The sequence below is a fragment of the Drosophila virilis genome, chromosome 4 (genome assembly GCF_030788295.1).
Source record: "Drosophila virilis strain 15010-1051.87 chromosome 4, Dvir_AGI_RSII-ME, whole genome shotgun sequence".
Lineage (NCBI taxonomy): Eukaryota > Metazoa > Arthropoda > Insecta > Diptera > Drosophilidae > Drosophila > Drosophila virilis.
The window spans coordinates 10,565,474-10,588,670 of NC_091546.1; the positions used below are offsets into that span (position 1 = coordinate 10,565,474).

At 41.4% G+C, this 23,197-nt stretch overlaps 7 protein-coding genes and 4 non-coding genes across 15 annotated transcripts; 7 read left to right on the forward strand and 4 right to left on the reverse strand.

Moving 5' to 3' along the window:
• The first annotated feature begins 1,584 nt into the window (after window positions 1-1,584).
• Or22c (Odorant receptor 22c) lies at window positions 1,585-4,069 on the forward strand. The gene is made up of 6 exons (XM_070208924.1): window positions 1,585-2,168; window positions 2,734-2,924; window positions 2,998-3,179; window positions 3,410-3,511; window positions 3,848-4,025; window positions 4,062-4,069. The coding sequence occupies exons 1-6, from the start codon at window positions 1,660-1,662 to the stop codon at window positions 4,067-4,069; spliced, it is 1,170 nt and encodes a 389-aa protein (XP_070065025.1). The 5' UTR covers window positions 1,585-1,659.
• A 3,437-nt stretch (window positions 4,070-7,506) lies between these two features.
• On the reverse strand, window positions 7,507-12,829 carry LOC6628201 (uncharacterized). Of its 4 annotated transcripts, XM_015172895.3 has the most exons (6): window positions 12,503-12,829; window positions 11,535-12,441; window positions 8,892-11,480; window positions 8,564-8,832; window positions 7,819-7,959; window positions 7,507-7,769 (listed from the first exon to the last, which is right to left on the reverse strand). In XM_015172895.3, the coding sequence occupies exons 1-3, from the start codon at window positions 12,577-12,579 to the stop codon at window positions 11,424-11,426; spliced, it is 1,041 nt and encodes a 346-aa protein (XP_015028381.3). In that variant the 5' UTR covers window positions 12,580-12,829; the 3' UTR covers window positions 7,507-7,769; window positions 7,819-7,959; window positions 8,564-8,832; window positions 8,892-11,423. The 4 variants fall into 4 exon arrangements, with proteins under 4 accessions (XP_015028381.3, XP_070065315.1, XP_070065314.1 ...); XM_070209214.1 differs by lacking the exon at window positions 8,564-8,832 and having other exon boundaries at window positions 9,693-11,480; XM_070209213.1 differs by lacking the exons at window positions 7,507-7,769; window positions 7,819-7,959 and adding an exon at window positions 8,269-8,500.
• On the reverse strand, window positions 7,739-9,140 carry LOC138910854 (tabinhibitin 10). Its single transcript, XM_070208925.1, has 3 exons — window positions 8,892-9,140; window positions 8,564-8,832; window positions 7,739-7,769 (listed from the first exon to the last, which is right to left on the reverse strand). Exons 1-3 carry the CDS (start codon window positions 9,138-9,140, stop codon window positions 7,739-7,741), a joined length of 549 nt encoding a protein of 182 aa, XP_070065026.1.
• A 2,732-nt stretch (window positions 12,830-15,561) lies between the features above and the next one.
• LOC6628199 (uncharacterized) lies at window positions 15,562-16,430 on the reverse strand. Its single transcript, XM_002052172.4, has one exon. The coding sequence runs from the start codon at window positions 16,312-16,314 to the stop codon at window positions 15,661-15,663; it is 654 nt and encodes a 217-aa protein (XP_002052208.1). The 5' UTR covers window positions 16,315-16,430; the 3' UTR covers window positions 15,562-15,660.
• A 122-nt stretch (window positions 16,431-16,552) lies between these two features.
• Window positions 16,553-19,016, reverse strand: phr6-4 ((6-4)-photolyase). Its single transcript, XM_002052171.4, has 2 exons — window positions 18,190-19,016; window positions 16,553-18,132 (listed from the first exon to the last, which is right to left on the reverse strand). Exons 1-2 carry the CDS (start codon window positions 18,854-18,856, stop codon window positions 17,174-17,176), a joined length of 1,626 nt encoding a protein of 541 aa, XP_002052207.1. The 5' UTR covers window positions 18,857-19,016; the 3' UTR covers window positions 16,553-17,173.
• Window positions 19,017-19,067: 51 nt separating this feature from the next.
• Window positions 19,068-21,909, forward strand: LOC6627498 (sperm-associated antigen 7). Of its 2 annotated transcripts, none has more exons than XM_070209215.1 (6): window positions 19,068-20,591; window positions 20,721-20,778; window positions 20,955-21,066; window positions 21,248-21,323; window positions 21,505-21,613; window positions 21,679-21,909. In XM_070209215.1, exon 1 carries the CDS (start codon window positions 19,244-19,246, stop codon window positions 20,024-20,026), a length of 783 nt encoding a protein of 260 aa, XP_070065316.1. In that variant the 5' UTR covers window positions 19,068-19,243; the 3' UTR covers window positions 20,027-20,591; window positions 20,721-20,778; window positions 20,955-21,066; window positions 21,248-21,323; window positions 21,505-21,613; window positions 21,679-21,909. The 2 variants fall into 2 exon arrangements, with proteins under 2 accessions (XP_070065316.1, XP_002052206.1); XM_002052170.4 differs by having other exon boundaries at window positions 21,801-21,909.
• LOC116651751 (small nucleolar RNA Me28S-Cm2645) lies at window positions 20,818-20,894 on the forward strand. Its single transcript, XR_004304781.1, has one exon. It is a non-coding gene; the product is annotated as a small nucleolar RNA Me28S-Cm2645 (small nucleolar RNA).
• LOC116651752 (small nucleolar RNA Me28S-Cm2645) lies at window positions 21,105-21,180 on the forward strand. Its single transcript, XR_004304782.1, has one exon. It is a non-coding gene; the product is annotated as a small nucleolar RNA Me28S-Cm2645 (small nucleolar RNA).
• LOC116651753 (small nucleolar RNA Me28S-Cm2645) lies at window positions 21,364-21,438 on the forward strand. Its single transcript, XR_004304783.1, has one exon. It is a non-coding gene; the product is annotated as a small nucleolar RNA Me28S-Cm2645 (small nucleolar RNA).
• Window positions 21,654-21,732, forward strand: LOC116651754 (small nucleolar RNA Me28S-Cm2645). The gene has a single exon (XR_004304784.1). It is a non-coding gene; the product is annotated as a small nucleolar RNA Me28S-Cm2645 (small nucleolar RNA).
• Window positions 21,910-22,193: 284 nt separating the features above from the next.
• LOC6627497 (transmembrane protein 230) lies at window positions 22,194-23,151 on the forward strand. The gene is made up of 2 exons (XM_002052169.4): window positions 22,194-22,778; window positions 22,848-23,151. The coding sequence occupies exons 1-2, from the start codon at window positions 22,560-22,562 to the stop codon at window positions 23,034-23,036; spliced, it is 408 nt and encodes a 135-aa protein (XP_002052205.2). The 5' UTR covers window positions 22,194-22,559; the 3' UTR covers window positions 23,037-23,151.
• The last annotated feature ends 46 nt before the right edge of the window (window positions 23,152-23,197 follow it).

Genomic DNA, 23,197 nt, shown 5'->3' on the forward strand with positions numbered 1-23,197 from the left:
TAAACGGAAACGGAAATGCAGCTGTTAAAAACACAACGACTCAAGCTGAAATTGCATGAATTCCTATACATATGCCTGAACTAGCAGGTAAATAAATTTCGGCACTGTTTGAATAGAAATAACTTAAAATAGTTTCAGCTGCTTGCACTTGCCGCATCAAAGCCCGACAGCATCCCGAGACTGAGCTTTAATTACACGAGCATATAATTGTTCTAGCTGCACGTGTGGGGTGCACCTTCAGGGCGAGTGCAAACTTGTGCGCAACAAAGGGACCTGGGACTTTCAAGCGTAAGGGATCGCATTAATAGGCACAGCACCAGGTGCAACGATTCCGTCAGGCCGGGCGCAAGCATGCCAGTGACAGCTTCGGCTGGAGGGATGCCTACAAGGCGCTTACGTATGACTCAAATTCAAATAGATATCACAACTTTGACGTAAACTATAAAAATATACATTACAAATGTACAGAAAACTATATTTGTTCCTTGATTTGTAGGCAAAGTTGTTATTACAGGCATTTTCTTTTTGATTATCCTGGAAATTTTAAATGTGTGTGCATCAACTAAATGACTGACTTATGGGGGGAGGGAGCGGAGTGGCCGCTAGGGGGGAGCACTGACAGTCAGTTGTTGACAGACACTTGGAACGAGCTGATGTGGCACAAGTTTTGCATGCTCGCTGCTTTCTGTGCCACATATTCCACGGCTCAGAGTGTGTCCTTGCAGGTGTGTGTGTCACATTGATTCACAAACTGAATTGTTGTGCTGAGTCTGTGCGGGATTAGTTACGGTCCGTTCGGACATAATGTCGTCTAGGTTAAGTGACAGGTAAATTTAGCAGCATTTCAGGACTGCCATTGTAGGTTGGTTTGCGGTCTTATGTAATGGCTCACAAAATGCAAGCCAGTTGGAAATTAATGTGTGTATTCGTTGTTGGGAAATTGACAGAAATTATTTGTTCGACCCGCACTAAATCATTCCACTCCGCTGGAGTTTCAGATAGTCCAGCATAGTACATTCGAATCTGCAGATTAAAGAGGCCATTTCTGGCAGGGTTTATCCGAAGCGAGAAACTTGACCGACTTCTGCTCTTCGAGGCTTTATGCAGAAGTCAGGGCTAGATGTGCTCGACTAGTGCCTTCTGCTGACTGCCTTCAGGCAGGCAATTCATCAGGACAAAGCGCTAGATATATGTGGCTGAGCTGATTTACAAAGGACTCGTAACATGGCAGGCTAACAATTAAAAACTATAATCAGCCGGGTGGTGTATGAATGGATAACTTTGCGACAGAAACGTTTATTAAATGTATCGTGTTTGTGCCTTGTTGGGCAACAGAAAAGTTTTTAAATCACAGCAACAGACACAAATAATAATTATAATTGGTCATGGAAGCAGATGTTATGAAATGCGAGCTGGTAGGCACAAAAAGAAGGCAGTACCCAGTTAAAAGGGGCGTGTTGCAGGTAATAAAAGGGAGCTGGAGAAGCGGAGAGAGCAAACGAAAAACAATTAAAACTTTTGCCCAAAGTCCAAGCGAAACATATCCAGCTTTACCCAATGCCCAATCAAAGTATAAAAGGTAAAAGCAGGCAGACATTTTTGGACTGTGCCACGACTGAGTTTGATTGATATACACTAGATAGATATATACTAGGAAAAATGACGGACAGCTCCGAGCCGGCTATTATGCAGAGCTTCTATCGGATTCCTCGCTTCTCTGGACTAATACTGGGTATTTGGCCAGAAGACAAGCGTAGTTGGGATAAGAATCTGCTCTACGCATTTGGTTTCCTGGTCATCTTGATTGGTGCATGTGGCGAGAATCTTTACGGCTTTGCTAATCTTGACAACCTAGTTAGCGCTCTGGAGGCCTTCTGTCCCGGCAGCACAAAGGCCGTGTGTGTACTCAAGCTGAGCATATTCTTTATGTACCATCGCCAGTGGTTCGGATTCGTGGAGCGCTTGCGTGGCCTACTGTGCGCCACCAGAAGCGACGAGGCACAACGAATGCTGGTTGGCCTATCCACAATCGCGAATCGCCTCAGTCTACTCTTGGTTAGCTCGGGCTCCATAACCAACACCGCCTTCAATGTCCAGCCGTTGATCATGGGCCTGCTCCGCTGGCTTCGGGAGTTGCCAGGTCAGGTGGAGCTGCCCTTCAACATAATGTGAGTATATATATAATTTGCCTGATTCTTTTCAATATATCCAACATGAATTAACGTTCCAAAATTGGAAACAAAAGACTTTGAGTGTAGAAAATCGAACTAAAAAATAAAAGTGAGCAATATATCAATTTGCATGCTCTCACTGATTAATTGACCTACAGAAACGCAACTCAACTCAGAGCTTATATAAAATATTACGCAGCCATAAAAGTGTTCTTTTGCAATAGTTGGTGTCTTTGGGTCCTAACCGCGAGAGAAGACATTTCAAGACTCAAGCTCCAATTGGAGAGGAGACAGGCTGATTTAGCCAGATGGACTCGGCGGTTGATGCTGAGCAAGATTGTATATACATTCCAAAAATATATAACCACATGCAATAATTAATTAATTAAAAATGGAATTGAACTTGATCCAAGCTAATTAAATTGATATAAATCTGGTTTTCCTTCGATAAAATATAAAATAAATATATAATACTTATATATATTAACTTCGTATATTGTTATATGTAAATTCTTTATTTTTTTGTAATAATCCTGCATTAATATTAAGTTACCATTCACAGACTACCCGACTGGGCCACACAGTCTCCGTTCTTTCCACTCAGCTATTTGCTGCTGACGGCTTCTGGTGCCTGCACGGTCTTCGCCTTCAGCTTTATTGACGGCTTCTTCGTGTGCAGCTGCATGTACATAAGCGGCGTGTTTTGGATAATACAGCAGGATATACGCTCCATTTTCGTTGATCTGGATGAAGGTAGGCGGCAGGTGTATTCGATGGCAATGCTTTTTTTTTTATAATACTTGCGCTCTCACACGAATCCGGGCAGCGGAGTTTTTTACGCCTGCAACAAATGCTGCAATCCGGACCCGGCTGGTCAGTATTATCGATCGCCATAATACGATTATCGATCTCAGCACGGATCTGACGCGCCAGTTCACCGTCATTGTGTTGATGCATTTCCTGTCCGCAGCCTTCGTTCTCTGCTCGACCATTTTGGACATTATGCTGGTAAGGCCACAGTGTCCACTAAAAGTTTACCATTAGCTCATTATTTTTGAGAGGGAAGCTTCTTTTTGTAGGGAAGCTAGAGCTAAAACTAGCTCAGTGCATCGCCCAGTCGAACACTGCCGACTATCTTTATTTTGCCATTATTGACAGCACTTTCACATTTTCCTTTCACGTACAACTCGACCAACTCCGCGGGACCCGTCGGACTCGCCGGACTGGCCCGTTGGCAGAACACCTCCTCGTTCAGCGGCTTAACCTACATCTGCTACACCATTGCCGCCCTGACGCAGCTCTTCCTCTATTGCTACGGCGGCAATCATGTCAGCGAAAGTGTTAGTAATTTGCATATTATAACTAGAGGGTGCCATAATTATGACGACCAGCTGAGTCGCAATTATTTTGTCCGTCCGTCCGTCCGCTGGTCTGGGGGATTACCTTGTCATTAGAACGATCGCTAAAAGCAGAGTCGAATAAACCTCAGGTAAGTATATCTGAAATATGGCACATGTTGCCAAGGATATTTAAACCCAACCGCCTGTTCATAGGCAAGAAAATTGTATCCACAGACAAGTTGCACTTGAGCTAAATTGTAATTATGCGAGAAAGATGCAGCAACAGCCACTCCCCTGCTTGTCCCTCTGCCCCATTAACCTGTCTATTTCCCATAGAGCCTGGCTGTGGCCGACACGCTCTACGATGTTGCGTGGTACAAATGCGATGCGAGGACCAGGAAAATGATTTTAATGATATTGCGACGCTCGCAGCGGGCAAAAACAATTGCGGTGCCGTTTTTTACGCCTTCGCTGCCGGCCTTCAGTTCGGTGAGGCGCGATTATCTGGGAAAGTGTAAAATTGTTTCACTCTGTATTATTTCACTTGCAGATACTTAGCACAACCGGCTCATATATCACGCTGCTGAATACGTTCCTCTAAGCCAGAGGGGCGTATGATTGATGTACGTACGTGGATTGCGAGTCATGTATTCATTTCTATTCTTTCGAGTTATTGTCATAGTTATACCCTGTTCGCAATGTTCGCCATAGAGTGTATTGATATTATCTGTCTGCTCGTATAAACTACATTTTTTGCCTCCAGACACTTTATGAAGCTAGGATATTTGCCAAAACCAACTTGGCGCAGTAGGCAGAGTATCTTATACTGAACTGAAATTAACTTATTTTCGTATTTAAATCCTGAACCCCGTGTAAAAGGTATCTCTTAGTCGGACACACTTCAGCACTCGTACTGGTTATTTATATAGATTTGTGTTTTTTTGGGATTCTTTCGCAACTTAATGCATAGGTCGAGTTTAAATAAAGTATTAAATACAGTTTTGGGTGAACAAGAAATCGGTAGTCTGTCGCTTAAATTTGCATAATGACATTAATTAAATGCACCACAACAGCAGATGAAGCTGAGCAGAGCTGATAATGTCATTAAGGAGCTCAGTGGTCAGTGCCCGGCGCACAGGAGACAGTTGCTGCTGCCAGTCGACAGCAGCTGCTGCATTTTTATTAACGCTAATTAAAATGCATGCTGCGGCAACGAAAGTGTAATCGAAAATGCATTTGTGACGAGCTACAAAATGGAAGCCGCCTCGAACACTTCCGCGTCGTCGGGCAGAGACCTTGCAACCAGTTGCCGTTACAAATAATCAAATTTCCTGCCATGCCAAAAGGCGTCACTTTCCTATTCCACACACATTTCCACCTTGCGGAAAATGCATTTAAAACTGACCTACATATTAAATTGTGTCTCTGGTTTCTATAAAGTCTGCGTACCTTTGTTTGTTTTATTTACCTGTTGTACCTGTTGGATCGGGTTCATTTGGAAAAGTGTTGCACACTTTTCAGCAAATCCAAAAGTTGTATGAGCGAAAGATCCTAATTAAGCCGCGTTTATATCTGTTTGAGTAAAGTAATTCTGGGTAATTCAGAATCCACTCGTCAGTTAATTATTCCATGTCCATGCGCTGCTCGGCGGCATTCCGAAAATTCAGCCAAAAATTGGCAAGGACTGCGCCAGCTTCGTGTCCGTTGCCAGCGGAGACCACCACAAAGGCATCCGCAGCGGCGGAATGCTAAGCTGCAAGTGTGATTCATGGTTTCCGTTCGCGGTGACATCGCGGCCACAGACGACGACAATGGCGACACATCCTCAAAGCTGAAGACGACTGGTGGAACACTGTGGTTATTGTCCTTGTGCATTCCGTTGCAAAGAGACCAAAATAAAAAGGGAAACTGGGGTCTTTATCCGACTCATCTTCTATTCAGCAGCATGTCGTAATTTGACAGTGCGGCTTCAAGCACTTTTCAAATAAACTTAAAACTCGGATTTGTTGTAAATAAACATAGTCGGGAGTGCCGACAATTAGAGATACCCTAATGCGAGCTCAAAGCGTAGCAAGCCCGAAAATATCTACTCAAAATATTCCATAAAAAAGACAGTCGAGTTACATTTTGGCCCCCTGCCCCCAAAAACATTGTTGAATGTGCAGCTCCGAGAAAGAACGTCTGCGTCTGCGTCAGCGTCAGTTTTGGCCTTAACTGCTGATGGATGTCTCTGGGGCAATACATCAAACCAAATTAGCCGTTTGTGGCTCGTGTGCCAGAAAAGCTGAAATGTGAGGCACAAAAGAGATTGAAGGCGGGCTGACAGACGCACAGCTAGACTTCTACTGTCGCTCAGGTGGGTTGGCGCGTTGCACCTTTCCGGAGAGAGGTATGCCTGGGAATCTTCATGGGACATGCAATAAAAGTGCTGGCATAATCCAAAATGGGTAAGCAGAAGCAGCTGCAGTAGCTAAAATAAGCACTCGTCTTATTATGGAAAATGTTCTAGCGTCGCATAAAGCCCACATAAAGGAACCAGGACCAAACAGAAGCCTCAACAGCCACAGAGTGCTATCATCAGTCGACCATTGAAATGGTTCAATTTCACACACGCTTATTCCAAAAAAAAGGAGGATTTTCCAGAACATAAGTTGAGTTGAAGCTACAAAAGAATTGAAGCCCCAAAAAAGACAATTATATTGGCTCGAAAGAACAATTTGTTTGTTTAAATTCGAAAACTAAAGTTCGAGCCGGCTATTAACTTAAAATATCAACCAATAATAAAACATTGATTAGACAATATCCCAAATAATGTATATAGCATGTTCTGGCCAAGTGCGCGTTGAGCAAAAACTGCTTTGCCTACTGCCAGCAGGATTTATGAGCTACTCAAGTCGAGTTGGTCCTTGTCGATGTTTGTCGTATGACTGCGTCTAAATTTGATGCAAGCTCTGCGTGGCGCTAAAAATTAAAGCTAAATGGAGAAAGAGGTGGTTTAGTTGGATAAGAAGATGCCCAAATAATGTGAAGTCGTAGGGAAAATCATTTTATAAGTTGGTGTCAACTGCAGCCCTTGCAGCATACTTGAACATGACCCGGCAGCTCTTGGCCCATTTCTCGGATGAAATTAAGTATCCGACTTCATGAAACAATCCAGGAGTCAATCTAAAACAACTGCCCACAATTTGGAAATCGATGCAAAAACAAAATCAAGAGTCTGCACTTGAATAGAATAAATAACGACACGGTTTGGCCAAGAAACATATATGAGTAAGAGTGCTGTAGTCGACTAAGAGATACCCTAAACATACAAGAACGTTAGCTTATAATTTGCATTTTGTGCATTAGATCTCTTATTGTGCCATAGAGTATTCGTATAATCACATAATCACCATCATTATGATTTATAATAATTAAATAATTATCTATATCCATAAAATTTCAACTCGGCCGAGTCGAACATAATAATACGGACCTATACAAAGTTTACCTTTGAAACGGAGGGTTTTATTGCTGCGAACTGTTCAAACTTATTAGGAATATATATACTTATACTTATATATATCTGTTTGCTTCTCCGCATGTAAACACAAATACAATTTTTCTAAAAGTATGCAATACATTTTTTGTACGCCAATAAAAAGGAAGCAAATTAGCCGTGCACTAAAAGCCAAACAGTTTTAGAGTGCGAGATAGAGAGAGGGGGGTAGAGAAGTCGCACTTACCGCTATAAAGTGGCCAGTGCACTGCTTGCTGTTGTTGCCTTATGCTAAAAACCAGCGTCATTATTGCTGCTGGCGACGCTGACGGCGCGTCGGCGCCGCATTTACGCTGCCTTTGTTATTTCTCTGCATTCTGCGCTGCCAGCGTCGACCGCATTGCCTGTGCTGCATATAACAGCTACGTCGGCGTCGACTGCTGTTGCTGCTGTTATTGGACAGAATTTGATCAATTCCTTAATTTCCCCATTTCTGTTATCGATTTTGACATAAAGGTAAACTGTATAAAACTTTAATTGATAATGTAAAAAACATCATCTTTAAAAGTAATTTTTCATATAGTTGTTATTTCTTCATAAAGAGAACCGGAGATGCCGAACCAAAATATATTCACTGGAAATGTTTTCAGCGAATATAATCATCGAAATGGATAAATCTTAGCCGAATCCCTTGATATCAACACGGCAACAAAAACCCACTTATAAACTTGGGGTTGTCCTTCCTCGCTTTAATTTGGCATCTGCCCATCTGCAACAAATCTGTAAGAAATATTGTTATATAAGTTGATTAGAAAAATACGTGACTCACCAATCGCAACAATCCACTCTGGGATTCCTAGCGTATCCAATGAGCCACTTTATCCTTTTATCCTGGCAGATATTCATCGGAGGACTGGTCGACAACCTTCGCGCAGAGTTCATCTTTTATTGATCCACCAATGATTCTCCTCTAAAAGATATCTTTTTCAATGGAACTATCGGCAACTTGGAGACCCTCCTCTTAAGGTTATCCTTCTCTCAACAGCTTCCGTACTCTAACAGTACCTTCTGCTTCTTAACATATTCAGTTTTGTTTTTTTTTATGTCTTGGGTCTTAAATAAATAAATTTTTGTCAGTTCCCAAATGTGCGTTGCCCGTCAAATTTTCCAATGGATCTTTCACACAAACCTCGTCCTTGCCCCTTTTCTAGATTTTCTTGATTTATGTTGAGCCGAATGTACTGGGATTTCAGTATTATTTGAATAGATACTTTTGAAATAGATTTAAGGCAGATTTTTATGTCTTTATTTCGTACAATTGTTGTCCAGGCTTGATTTTTTCATTATACAAACAGGTGAAATGAAATATGTGATTGCCTACTTCGGCATGAAGTAACATGCCGCAACCCAATTTATCAACCCTCTGATTTATCATATTGGCAAATATTTGATCTTCTTTCGAGGCATTTTCCGGGAATGAGTGCACATAAGAAGCGTTAAATGTATAATATCTATCTGACCAAAAGTTAACTAATATCATAGATAGCAAATTTGGTATGTTTCTATTCACGTACCGATTGGTGTCGGAGCTCTGAGCCACGTTCAAGAAACGTGGAATATTCACACAATTACTGGCCGTAATATTGTTGCAAAAGTTTGTAACCCGCATGGCCACTACGGAGAGTTCTTCGTCCCAACGGAGGTGGCGAAGTTTTACCGCTGATGGCAAATGATTCATTTTCATGTGCATACGATTCCTTAGATTATTATGATGGTCCAGTATGGTAGTCCGATACCTTTCCATGTTGACGCCCTCGCGCGGCTTGGGACAGTTGTCACCCCACTTGCATGAAACAATCGCAATTTGAATATGCGGATCGGGTTCGACGGCGGACAACTTACAAACTCGTTATTACAGCAAATGTGACGTACTCCTTTCGGGCAGAGTCCTTTTTGGCAATAGTCCACTGGCTTGACTGGCGAGTCCATTGATCCGCGCATCACATAGGAGGGGGTCTTGGTCCTATAGAGGGTCAATTTAAATGGATGGGCATATATGCCTATTAAATTGAACTGAATGTGCGCGAGTACAAAAACCAGTCGAATGCGCATCTTGGCAGCGTCTTTCATATACAGCATCGAGAATTCCATTCTCAGCTCTTTTTAACGCAATATGCAATTCGATTCATGTTCCACATACTTAACAATTCAACTAGCCCCAACAGAAAGTGTTATGTGAGCATCAGCGCGTGTAAATTCTAAATATAAGTATTATTATCGAATTTCGACAGAGCCGAATCAAATATCATGCATACAATTTTAAACCTATTTAGATATTGGCAACAGCCACAAGAAACTTTCTCCGACCTCATATATATATAAATATTGATCAATTCTTGATCAGTACGACGAGCTGAATCGATCTATAAAGATCTCTGTGATCGACGCCAGACTTATTGTTGTTGTTGCTGTTGTGATTGATTATATACATTTGGTGGGTTCGGATATAACTCCTTCTGTCCATATTAACTCATTTCCCCTAGCTCGATTCCCGCTCCTAGTTTTCTATATTCACAAACAAATGCTTAAACAAACTGGTACTGGTCTCTTAAGCTGGACTTAAGTTGATCTGTTTCTCATAGATCTGGTTCGGTTTAATTTGCGAGCCGGTTCAAACCCGGCTTGAAGCCTTGATTTAAGTACCTTGTGTTGGCATTGTGCCTGAAGTATGAGTTCGGTAACGTCCTTAAATGCTGCTCGTTGTCGTGCTGCAGCTCGGATTGCAATTTGTGGCTCTGCTTTCTTTTGTTTTATTTTCAAAGCCAGCGACAAATACTTGTGTTTTCAGACACTCGCGACGCCACAGACTTGTCACACTATAAGCCGTTGGACACGTGAAGCACTTCCGAAGCGCCGGCATTCCATTAGGGTACTATGTAGTACTTGTGTACACTTGCCTGCGAGGGCACCCACCGCCAATTGAAACGGCAACTGGACATTTCTATGCCAAGCGGCTGCCGATGCCGGCAACAAGCAGAGGGAGCTTTTGCAGAACGTTCTCAATTCGCCGCAACTCCGACAAATGGTTTATGGTTTTTCTTTGTGTGCAGGGGATGCACATCAGGGGTTGAAACTGTGAACGCACAAAATGTACATGCTAGGGAAATTATGTTAATTTTGGCACGACCGTTAGTTGCTCCCTATGTTACTTAACAGTTATTTACAGAGTTGAGCCATGTTAAAGCTGTTAGCTTGTAAGGCTACAAATATACGAATATTCCATAGCACAACAAGATATACTCAAGAGAATTTCATTATAAATAAATATATAATAATAAACAATAAGGACGAGAGTATCTTCAGGTCGCGCAGTCATGACTAAAGCACTTTTTAATTGTCTGTGGAAGTTGTTTTTTGAAGATCGAAAAACAGTAGGAAACAATTTACAACTATGAAGCTTGACCGCTTAAATTAGGTGAGATGAGCAAAAGGATCCGTTAATGAAAATTGTACGAAACACAAAATATTGTTACATATGTACCATATTTTGGTACATTTGCTGCATACATATTTGGCAGCGACTGTTATTTAGCAGAAACTGTTAGTGAGGTTTGTTCTTGTCCTTCTTGGTATTTATCCATGTTATTATCCATGTTACTTCAACTGTTATCTCGGTTGCTATCAGTGCAACAACGCTATGTAAATCCAGTGTTGTTGCTAATGTTGTTCATAGCAGCTGTTATAACCGTTATGGTTTAGCTAGGATTACAACCTTACAAGTGCTGCTAAAGAACTTGGCTGCTGTGCGTGGCTGTTAATATCGGTTGTACTAAAAATGTTATTTGGCATTTCCTCTATTACTTGCCCCTTTATTTTGACGGATAAGGGGAAAAAAGGACAATAATTTATGTAAAAAGTATTTATATTGCCTTTGGTACAGCTTGGTACTAAATGTTGCTGCAGGTCAAATTATTTTAAGGGTTTATTAAATTAAATGTTATCGAGTTTTGTAGAAATTTTCGACCTTCTATTTTTTAATTCACTGTGCAGTTTTATTCTTTATTTTTTATACCCAAGCAGACTAGCGGAAAGCAGTCTGAAAATCCCAAAAATGGACAATGGATATCGGAAAATTTAAATGTGATGGGCATTTTAATTTTGCCTTGAAAACATCTCCGACCCCAAAAAGTATACTATATACTCTTATTCAAGTAACTTGGAATGGGTCAGTATTTTGTTTAAGGCAGTAAAAACCGGGCGGATAGAAGCATCAAATCGTATAGCTGCTATAGGATCGATATCTTCATTATTTATTAGTTGTACAACATCGGACCTCACTAACTAGATTATAATACCAAAATTATAATGCCAGTTATATTCATTACTTATTCAAACTCTCAATAAAGATTCCACTGAGTGAAGCTAAAAAAAAGACTACTTCTTGGTTCCGGAGCTAGGTTGTTGAGGAGTATCCTTGGTGCGCTTGATCTGCTGGAAAATAGGCATAATTATACGAATTTGGGTATAAACATTCCTTTGGATTACCAGCAGACAGACGTTGGCCGTAGCCTGTGGACTTGGTCGCTCCTTGCGCAACTTGATGTGCTTACTGACAGCTTGGTAGTAGATGCTGCCATCTTTCTCCCGCAGCATAAAGCGTTCCCCGCGGTCGGCGCTGTCCGCCGTGCGCTCCTCCTTGTAGCGCTCCTCGGCGAGGTAGGTCACCAGGCTCTGGCCAGAGGTATGCTGAATCTGCTTGAAGAGCGGCTCGGGCTTTACCTTAAAGTTGATCAAATAGTTGCCGCAGTCCTTGAGCAGCCCGTTGCTATTGCCGCTGGGCGGAATACCAAACTGGACCTGGACGAGTTCGTGCTCATATTGGGCGTAGTTGGCTTCAGGAAAAATGGGCAGCTGGGCGACGGGTCGTGCGGTACTTGCCGACTTTGTGGGATGGCAGCCCAGAGGCTTCTCAATATCAACAAATGTTTGTTGAACGATCTGCTTCTGCTGCTCCAGACTGAAGGACTCGAGCTCCAGATGCTCGGGCTCCGGCTGCAGCCGTTGAAGTCCCGCCCGTGGCCGAGGCACAGCGGTTCGCTCCTTGGCAAATAGCTCACGGCACTCCTGGGCGCGGGTCGGAAAACTATGCAGCGCCTTTGGCTTTTGATTGTTAATGTGCAGCGCCTCGATATCCGCGAGTAAGGCGGCATCCTTGGGGTCCATTTCCATTGGCTCCGCGCTGCTGTGCGCGTAAACACTTGGGTTAACCAGATCGATATCGAACAGCAGCTGCAGCCCCTTAAACTGATAGCTAAACTGGGTTTCCAGCTGCGGAAAGGATACTGGCTCTGTGGTAAAGTCTAGCAAAGTTTTGCCACACGGCAGAAATTTGCAGCCCACAGTCGGGTCGGGCAGCTGGCTCGTGTACGTGATGGGGCAGATAAACTTGTTGCTTTAAAGGGCATTCAGTATGGCCAAAGAATAAAATAATTAATTTGAGCAGCTTTACTCACAGTTTGTCATCCTTTTTCTTTGATTTGTTACCCAATTCCAGCGCAGCCATATTGAGACTAAAACATGCGCAAGTCATAGAGATTCAAATACATAGCTTTGACAAGCAGTGTTGTGTTACGCTGCTTTTATTATACTAACCAGTGTACAACACTGAAATTATATTCGAAAGCCATCTAAATTTTAAGGAGGATCGATAAGATAGGAGATAGAAGAGGAAGAGAAGAGAGAATATACATATTTTTTGGAAGCTCTTGCACTAACAATTTAAGCTAAATTTGGCCAGTCATAAAACTGTGCCCCATTTCGATGCTAGAAAACTCTCAATAGGATGTTAAAAAAAAAAAAGCAAATCTAGTTAGAGTCTACCCAGTGTCGTCTACCACATCAACAGCAGCTCTTTATATATAATCGATTGAAAATTGGGATTCAATATATCTTTACTAAACTCAGCTCCTCTCAGTTCTCCTCAGATATCTGCAAGTCCATCAGGCCATAAGGGCATTATAGCTTCGGTGTGCCAAATATAGTTCGTATTTTTGTTTTTGTAGGTGGAGCTAGATAATTTTGCATACTCTGTTTTAAAAGTAATAAATAGTATATTGGGTCTTGTCCAATATGCGTCTTGAGTCCTTGAGCTCGCTCATAAAATTCATATTTTCCAACAATGTAGAGCGAAGTTCGGCAAATTTGGCAGTCTGACTATCGATGACCTCTTCCAACCTCCAAAATGTACAGAATTATATTTCTTTAAGTGATTTCATTTGAGACTAACAACTTTATCATCTAAATGAAAATGGGAAAATTAAGCTGGGAAAACCTTGAGACTTTAAATTTGATATACAAATTCTATTTGTGGTAAATCGTCCCAATTTAATTATATGGTCTAATATTAATTTTGAGACGTATTTTAACCAATTTTATTGTGTAGGTTGTGTGAGTGAATGCTTGTACCCCGTATTCAGGGTATATCCTAGTCGGGCACGCCCGACTCAAGCGCTCTTGTTTTTTTTTTTCTGATTACTTTGCGGCCACATTTGTTGTGGTCGCCAACGCGCCTAACAATTTGCATTTGCACTTATAAAACGGCGAATGTTGTTCCCATTTACCCACTGAGCTGGTTTCCAGTCGCCAAAAACAAAAGCCCTGCATGCAAATTTACCTGTCCTCGCGCGCACACCACCTGTTTCGAAGCAGGAAGGGAAGGCGAGCTGGTTAGGTGAAGGGGTGTGAATTTATGAATGTGTTGCAAGGTAGCCAGGTAAACTGTTTTAAAGAATAAATGCTGCACCATCTGCTCAGTTTTCCAATTGTCTCCGTGCACCTGCCGGAAACGGAAACGGCGACGACTCGGCGTCGAATGCTGTTTCCGGGCGAGCAGACAAAACAAAATATTTGTTAGCGGAAATCTTGAGCACCTTATATCCGTTATGAGCTTAGTTAACTAATGAGCTAAATGGCAAACGCCTCTTTTCCAAAGAGTTTCAAGTGTTCATTTTATAAGATGTATGCAGATGTCCCACAATCGTGCTAGACCTTTCTTTGGTTCTCAGCCATTTTCAATGAGGTCAAAGGTCATTTATTTATTAGATGAACACCTGATAAAGACACTTCTGCACATCTCGATAAAACGTTCTCTAGAGGAAACAGGAGGCATGGCCGCAACGATGTGTAAGACTTTGTGTACTAAAGTAAGGTAGAATAACAACACCTTGCCGCTGGGTTCAGGTAGTCTCCCAGTCAAGTCCTCTATCAACTTTGGCTATTATATATGTACTTCCATAGCGGCTGCTCTCGAATATACTTATGTATGACACTTGCGTCTGCCAATAAGCCAGTCGTCGTACCATACCAAGCCATGAATTTCAGATGTCACAAACGAGTCTTATTAGAGGTAAGCAACAGATACTAGTCGGAAACGAACGCAAATTGCCAATTATGGCAGAAAACTGCATGCAGTTACTTATTTTTGGCACGAACGAATATTTAATACATGTATTTATTTGCAACATAATTTCTACGTCTCTCCATCTCTCTTCCCCTGCAGTGAAGGCCAAAATAGCTGAAGGATGCGAGTTGTACGTGTCGTTTCCTAAGTGTGCCGTGTTTTTGACTTTGGCCTTAATAAAAGGTAGCTAAATCTAATGTCAAATATAGCTGAAAATAGCTAAATTAGCTTACTGAGCACAAATTGGAACACAAAAGGCAAACGGAGGCATCTTAGTTTCAAGGCCAAGTTGTTGGCTTCGAAAATGCATAAAACATTTTCCTTGTGGAGTGCTTTTGTGGGCTCAATTATAACAATAATAATAACTTCACAGATTCAATCAACTGAACACATTCAACTAGTCCTGCTTTTTTAAATCAGCTTGGCAACTGCCGATTTTAAATGTTTTCATGGCCAAATTTAGCTATAAAATTGCCGAATTGCCATCCCTCGCCTTACAACAATTTATGCTTTTCCCACATGCATAATTTTTACGGCCGATTGAAACACGGCTCCTGATCCCCCAGCTCGATGCTGGGCTTAATAGGGAATCATATTCTTTTTGTTGATTCGAATGCCATTTCATACGCATTAGAACAGCTTAATTTGCCGGCTGGCCTAATGCGTTGTCATCAATTCAGCTAAGTAGTCTTGAGATAGTCGAAAGGATGCTTATTCCTGCGACAATGTTGGGGGGCAGCATGTTTTTTGGCTTGTTGATTGAAATCGAGAAGAGAGAACATCTGAAGCCTATCTGTGCTTAAATTATCAATCATGTTTAATGGGGCTAATTCCTTAACAGGCTGCGTTGCCTTTATAAAGTTTCTATCAATGTATGTAACAAGCAGCAGGAAGCATCTCCGATCCGGAAACGTACTCAATAAAATAGAAATACCTAGCCCAAACCCCTTGGAACTATTGCAAACCGATTTTGTAGACGGAGGTAGCGTAAACATTACAAACAAATTAAAAATTAGCAGGTTTAAATAGATAAAAAAAAGATGGAATTTAAATTGAGCAACAGGTATCTAGTCGAGAATGCCTGACAAGGAATTATCCTGCACTCAGTGCGGATTTAATATCCCAAAGTAAATTTTTTATTATGCTAGAACACGATCAACTATAATGAAACTCGCAAATTACACAGACCGTATGGAAAAAGCGTAGACAGTATTATTTCTTGTCAAATTTGACCACACGCATATCGTCAGCCACCGTTTCCAAGTCCTCCTGGTCCCGACGGAAACGATAGGTGCCAATATCCTTGTGAGCCGACTCCGGTAGCTTTACTTTAATGCCCTTGTACTCGAAGTGCCCCTCTCGCTTCTCGGGCACCACAAGCAAGTTCTCCGCTTTGTATTCATTGTCATTTCCAATTTCAATATGCTGTGAATTATTCTGCACGGTTGGACCCTCTTCGTCCTCATCGTCGGGATGATTCCAACCATCGATCTCGATGGGCACAATCGGCATCCCATCCTTATCTAGGATGCTAGTGCTAGAACCCCCAATGCCACAGCCACCGGAATCAGAACTTAGTGGTTCGGCGATGGCATCTGACTCAACCGCCGGTTCCGGGTTGAACGCAATGTTCACAGGCGATATGGTCGAAAAGGTGGTAAGAAAATTGCGAGTAAACTCCACATCACCTTTGGCCAGATCGCATACATCAATGTCGGTAACCGAAATGCCATTACCCCGGGACTCGGTTGTCATTGTCTTAGATTGAAGCTTCGAGCTGATGACATTGGCCCTTAATGTGTAACTTGAATAAATAATCCTGGACAGGAGGATATTTTTGCGCAACATGCAAAGATTCCGAAACATTTTGAATATATTCTTTTACCACGTCTCTTCCACTGAATAACGAGAAATTATAAGATTACAATTTTACTTCGAAATAGGAGCCCGAGCTCATGTTATGCCGAAAGTAATGACTGATGTGAGAATGTGCTTTAGAACAAGTATCCAACAAGAGAAAGTGCTGTAAATTTCATCGGCTACTTTGAGCCTAAAAACATGAGACAGTTATGGAAAAACCACAACAATTTAAAATGTATATCAATGAAAAATGTAAAGGTTACATTTAATGAAAAAATATATATAACAGTGCCATGGACTAAATATTCTTTCAAGAATATAGCTGGAAAAAGAAATATAAATTTGGTATTTATAATTTTATCTTAAAAGATGCTTTCGTTTCCTAGAACTAAATAATATGGTACACTCCGTTCGACTAAAGAATTGCTGTGGTAAATAGAAACTTGTGAAAGGTTTTAAAAAAAAAAACGAAAAGATTACAATATAGATAACTTGATACTATGGATTGTTCAACTATTGCGATCTGGAGTATATTTGCCGCGGTTATCCACTTAAAGAGGGTATTCTCTGTTTCGACCCATAATCAAGACACATTTTTGATCAGATTCACCTGAGGAATCAACTATTTCTTTTCAAACTAGTCTGTCAGTATGTTTATCGGATCGACCCAATATATCATATAGCTAACCATTGTTAAACCTTGTGTCTCTACAAAGCTTTTTCAAAATTGGAATACCATTAAGCATAGATCGCATATCTGACCTAAGAGTACACGTATTCGAAATGCACCTAAAATCTGCTTTATAACAAGGATCAAGGATATGTAGAATTTGCTAACTGGAGATCGTTATCATATTGTGGATAGTCAACGTCTGCGCTTAGCAACCGTTTTTTTTGCTTCCGAACTTGCTTTGCGCTTTCCAGTGGATTGCGACGGTGATGGCTCGTAATCATTTTGATCCTCCTGTTTGCCGGTGCGCACTTCACGATTCACCTTGTAGGCGGCGCTCATGCGTTTTATGTTTTCCTTGTGGACAATATCGTGATTGACAATTCGATGTGGATAATCAACGCCAAGCACACATCCGTACTCACGCTGAGCGCTAAGTGTTGCTTTCCATGGCTCATAGATACATCCCGCTGGATATTTAGCCAGTTCCGGGACGTATTTCCTTATGTAGGCGCCAGTGGGATCAGTTTTCTTTCCAAATGCTACTGGACTGTAAACACGAAAATATTGATGAAAGAACGCGGAAGCTGAGAGCCACATCCAGTTTCCTGCATTTAATGCCCAGTCCTGGTCAAGAAGCAGCTGCTCAAAGACCCGCTGTCCATCCTCCCAGCTGATCCACAAATCGCCGCGCGTCAAAAAACAAGCAACCGCATGACGCGCCAAGTGATGTATCCAGCCCTCTTGCCGGAGCTGGCGCATTATGGCATCGATAAAGGGATACCCAGTTCGTCCGTGCGTCCAGGCCTCCAGATGATCAGGTTGCTTTTGCCAGGGTATTTGCAGGCAGTAAGCATTGCCCAGCATACGGTCGAAATTGGGATCAGCTGCGGCTACCGTATAGTAAAATTCGCGCCACAGCAGCTGACCGACTAGTGAAACGGGCGGTTTGGAATGCTTTGGCTTCCGCACCAGAATCTCTTTAAGCCGTTCATGCAGCAGCCGCGCGCTAAGGCAGCCGAATTTTAAATATGGACTGAGCACCGTAGTGCTTGGTTCAAGCGAGTTTGGTGCCGTGTTCGGCTTCTCAAAAGCTGCCACCCAATTCTCGTCGATAAGTGATGCTTCCATGCGACGCAGTGCCTCTGTTTCACCTATCAGTTCAGACTTTTTAAACATTGCTACGCTAAGTTATGTTATTTTTGCCTTACCGCCTGGAAATTTGTTCACGCCGAGCTCCTGGGGCCGCTTGACTAACTGATCTAACGTTGGACAGTCATAGACGCATGAATCGACCGCTTCGAATTCATCTGCTATTGGCTTAATTCCATCCGGAAGGCCCTCTGGAACAGCCAGCACTTTGGGCAACTTCAGCTTATCGACAATACCCAAGAACTTCTGGTAGGTAACAGGCGCTTTACCAAGATTTTTGGCTATAACCAGCTCTGGATTATAAATCGTGTGCGAGCAGTGGGTATCCACTTTGACTCCATGTTCCGATGCTATCTTTTGTACCGTCGTATCACGCTGCAGGGCGTACGGTTCAATATCCGATTCAAATGTCAATAGCTGAACGTTCCAACGCTCGAACAGCTCAGGAAAAACATCAACGGGCTTGCCGCGAACAATATACAGGCGCGAATTAAGTTCCTTGAGCTTTTTGTCCAAGTCGACGAGAGATTGTTGAAGAAAACGCCAACGATTGGCGCCCACTTGCATCCAATCCAAGATACCAGGATCTAATATAAATATAGGTCGAACATAGAACTTTTCCGGCGACGCGCGAGCATCATTAAATATTTGTGACAGCGCGGGGTTGTCGTGAACACGAAGTCCCTTGCGGAACCAGTGGACAAGTGTACGACGTTTTGCAGACATCTGAATCCCTTCAATAGCTATTTTTATGTGTTTTAAGCTTTATTTTTGAAAACAGAAAGGAAACGCCACCCGCCTGTTTTTATGGGCTGCCAATCTGCTTGCAGGTTCCAAATAATACTAAATGGTATTCAGTATTCTAGAGATTGCAGGCCGGCAAAAATACCTAATGGTATTCAGTATTCAGAATTGAGTATTCTAGTATTCTGGTGCAGAAGCACCGGTAATCTTATTTTATACAATACATAAAAGAAATATATAAATAATCCAAATGTTGTCATTAGTTTAATAAATTAGCAACCAATAATAGAAAGCCTTGTGTGTTAAGTACAATAAGCAATAATTGGCCTATGCGTTAATGCGCAATCAACGAGCATCGGCAACGTCAAAATGGATCTGCTTGACTCAATACTTAACTCAATGGATGCTCCGCCAACCACAAATGAACAGCAAAAGACGCTGATCAAAAAACAGCGGGAAATGGTGGAGCGGATGCAAAACAAGCAAAAGGAAGAGCTGTTGCGATTTCGAAAGTACGTCGAGGAAAGGATGGGACGATTTGCTAAGGATGATCGCACATACATTGAGTTCCAGCCGTTGGACAAGGTGCATCGCTCAGTTATACACGAAATAGCGGAGAATGGTGGTTTCATAGCAATGAGCTTTGGTCGCGAGGACGAGGACCGGCACTCGGTAGTCTACAAGAAGGAACACCCACCCAGCGAGGACGAGGTAACAGCCCGTCGTAACGGCGAAGGCTGGAGCAAGGACATAGCCAAAGAATACTCTGAGCGGCGGAAAGAGCGCCTGGCCCAGGAGCAAAGTCTGATCGACAAGCAATCCACGTCTGAAGCGGGCTCCAGCGCAGCCCACAGCAGCAGCGCGGACACAAGCGCTGAAGTGAAACCAACCTCCAATTATAAAACAAAATATGCCCACCTTATCGGCGAATCGGCGGCTCTGCAAGCAGCCCGCAAAACAGAAACAAATCAGAGCTACGGCTTTGTGCCCAGCAAGAACAAAAAGGACATGCGCTCCATTGAGCAGACGCTGGCCGACATACAGGCCAAGAAGCGTTTGAAATTGCAACAGCAGCAGCAGGAGCAGGAACAGGAGCAGGAACACGAACTGACAGCGTCACAGGCTGAGAATCACGACGCAGAACAGCGATAAAAATAAGTTTGTGCGGAAAATAGAATTAAGATAATGTATGTATGTTTTGTTAGTTATTCACAGTTAATCTGATGAGAAGTCAGTTTAAATGTTGGGCATACACGAATATGTTCACAAATATGTATCTGAAAGCAATTTAAATTGTTAGCCAGTTAAGAACATTAGCTGCGGATTTTTTAAAAAAGAAGTTATATCAACTGCAGTGTCCAATTAGCAATTTCTATTTATATAATAAAACATAAAATGTTAGTCAATAGCAACAAAACAAAAGTGCTGTTTATTTAATGCCAATTGGAAAAACTAAAAATGACCGAAATAATACTGAAACCCGCCCCACATATAAGTATTTTAAAACGTACTAAAATTTACCAATTTTAGAAGTGAAAACGACACACCACGTGGATGAGGCTCATAGCGAGGTTGGAAACAGCAAAGAAATGTTCATTAAACTAGCTGTTTTTACAATTGAATTTGAATCAATTGAAAATGGGTAAAAAGGCTATAGTGTTTTTAACCTTCAATAATTGACTATAGCAATTACAAGGCAACAAAACACGTGGGAATTGTAAGTATAAATATATTAGAACTAACATGAAACATGTTTTATATGCATATGTAAAAAAGAATAGGCATTCATAAATACAAATGTACATACCTTATATATATTACTCATCATTTTGTTACGTTTTTTCAGATGATGTCTTCCATTTCAATAAAACAAGAAGCGAAGACCTTGCGTGTCTGACAAGTTTGTAAGTTCCGCTCATTTGTGCACATTTGAAATATTCTCCACTTTAATGATGAAAGCTTTGATAGGGACATCTGATGTCTATGATTGATTTATCACTTTTTATATAGAACTGAACTTATCAGCAGATGTCATGATTTATTTAGTTTTTGCAATGCTAAAAAAATTATTTTATTTTAGGAAGACGTCAGCTACTTGGCGGTTTATACTTATACGGCGGCTGTGCCTGGAATATGTGTTGCTCCTAATAAAGTCAGGCAACTTCCAGATGCCAAATGAATCGGAAATCAATGTAAGAATACGCTGAGTCCCACACATATTTAATAAACAATTAGTATGATGATAACTTTGATAGGGACATCTGATGTCTATGATTGATTTATCACTTTTTAACAAAACTGATTCAGCACATTGCTTTTATTATAGTTAACTTAGTTGTTGCCTTTCCTAATACTTTCTGTGTTTTTCTTTAGGAGATCTCGTCCAAAGGGAGTACCGATCTGTTGGTCAAGTAGGAAGGATGCTGCACTCGAATAAAAAGAAACACAAGTAAGCAAATTCATAAAACTCCGACACACGCCTTAACCCGATTAGAATGATGATAACTTTGATAGGGACATCTGATGTCTATGATTGATTTATCACTTTTTATAAAACTGACACAAAATAAAGCATGATTATGATTTACTTCGTTTGTGCAAAGCTAAACAGATTATTTTCTTTCTTTTAGGAGTACGTCACCTATTTGTCGTTCTACCAATGCCGTCTTATGCCTGGACTATATGTAGTTCCTAATAAAGTGAGGCAACTCCCAGATGCTGAATGGATCTGAACTTTTTGTAAGAATATGCTACTATTCCGACACATAATTCATATCCAATTATAATGATGATACTTTTGATAGGGACATCTGATGTCTATGATTGATTTATCACTTTTCATTTGTATAACTGATCCAGCAATAAGCAAACATTTATATTGACCAAGTCTTTGCAATGCCTAATACTTTATTTCTTTATTTTTTAGGAACGCACGTCCAGCGGAGCACCTCAAAGTCGTCGTCCAATTGACCTCTCTCTATTTGTATTGTTTGATTATTTAGATGTGCACTATATTAAGAGTATATATGTTACTAGATGCATTTGTTTTCTTTGAGTCAAATTATGAAAATATAAAGTTTTATTTCTATATTTGAGTTGGGATGAAACCATGCTTTTTGGTGGTCCTGATTACTCGCAATTCATTCAGATGTGTGACCAGAGGCAGCAAAAACGAAAAATCCCGAAAATATATTGATAAATATTTACATATGTCAAATATCGGCTTATATTCGAATATCGCAACTTACCCCACCCCTATCTCGAACTATCGATACTAATTGTAAAAAGGCGCCTCATTTTTACATGCGTATATTATCAACCAAAACCCAATGAAAGTGTTACAGTTAATAGAAATTCCAGGCTTTTTTTTAAATTGTCCGTGTCGGCTTATATGTAGTTTTCAAGCTCTGACAAATTAACAAAAATACAAAAAAACTAACGCGTGCCTAAAAGTAGAAAAGTTTTCACATTAAATAGAAGTCAGAATTTCGGTAAACTCAGCACATGGACCATTAATAAAAAAAACAAATATCATATGGCTGTCAGCTGTTCAAGTGCAACTCTTGCACAGCTGTTTTCAACATTAACTTTGATCAGAATTCACAGATGAAATGGTGACAAGCACTTCTAGCAACTGTTACAAATCGAGCGCCGCGTTACCCACAACGATTGTACGATTGATCCAATGAATCGGAGCAAGTTTCCAAATATGTTGCCTACCAAATCGGACTCACGACGGCGCCTGAATGCCACTGGGGCGTCGACTGGTGCCAGCAGCAAGGCCGCTGAAGGTGCCTCCGAGACGGATGGCTTTGTAAACGAGCAATGGCTACCACCGAATGTGGATGAATCGACACCGTGGAAGACAATCGCCATCATACTCACATTGTTTATCGGGGGAACTGTATGTACACATATGTATGCCGAGTGTCAGTACAAATTGGGATGATCCGTCTTTTCGATCTGTATTTAGATATGCATTTGTTGTGCGGCATTAGATTGGATTGCGGACGTAGGTCAGGACCGATCAGATCGCATCTGGGCCGTTACAATAATTGGCGCGTTGACGATTATTCCCGGCGGGTACTATCTTTACATTCTTTTGTGTATTTTAATGCATCGCAATGGTTACACGATGGATGATATACGTCGATTGGGTTAAAGGTGGCTCCGGAAACTCTGCAAATGTACTTATTAACTATTTTTAAAAAGTTGCCGTCAAAACTGCGCATTTATTTATTGTATAAAAATATTGTAAATACATACATGTTATCAAATTTGTTGTGGTTGACGCGCTCAACTTGAGGATTTAATAAGCGAAAC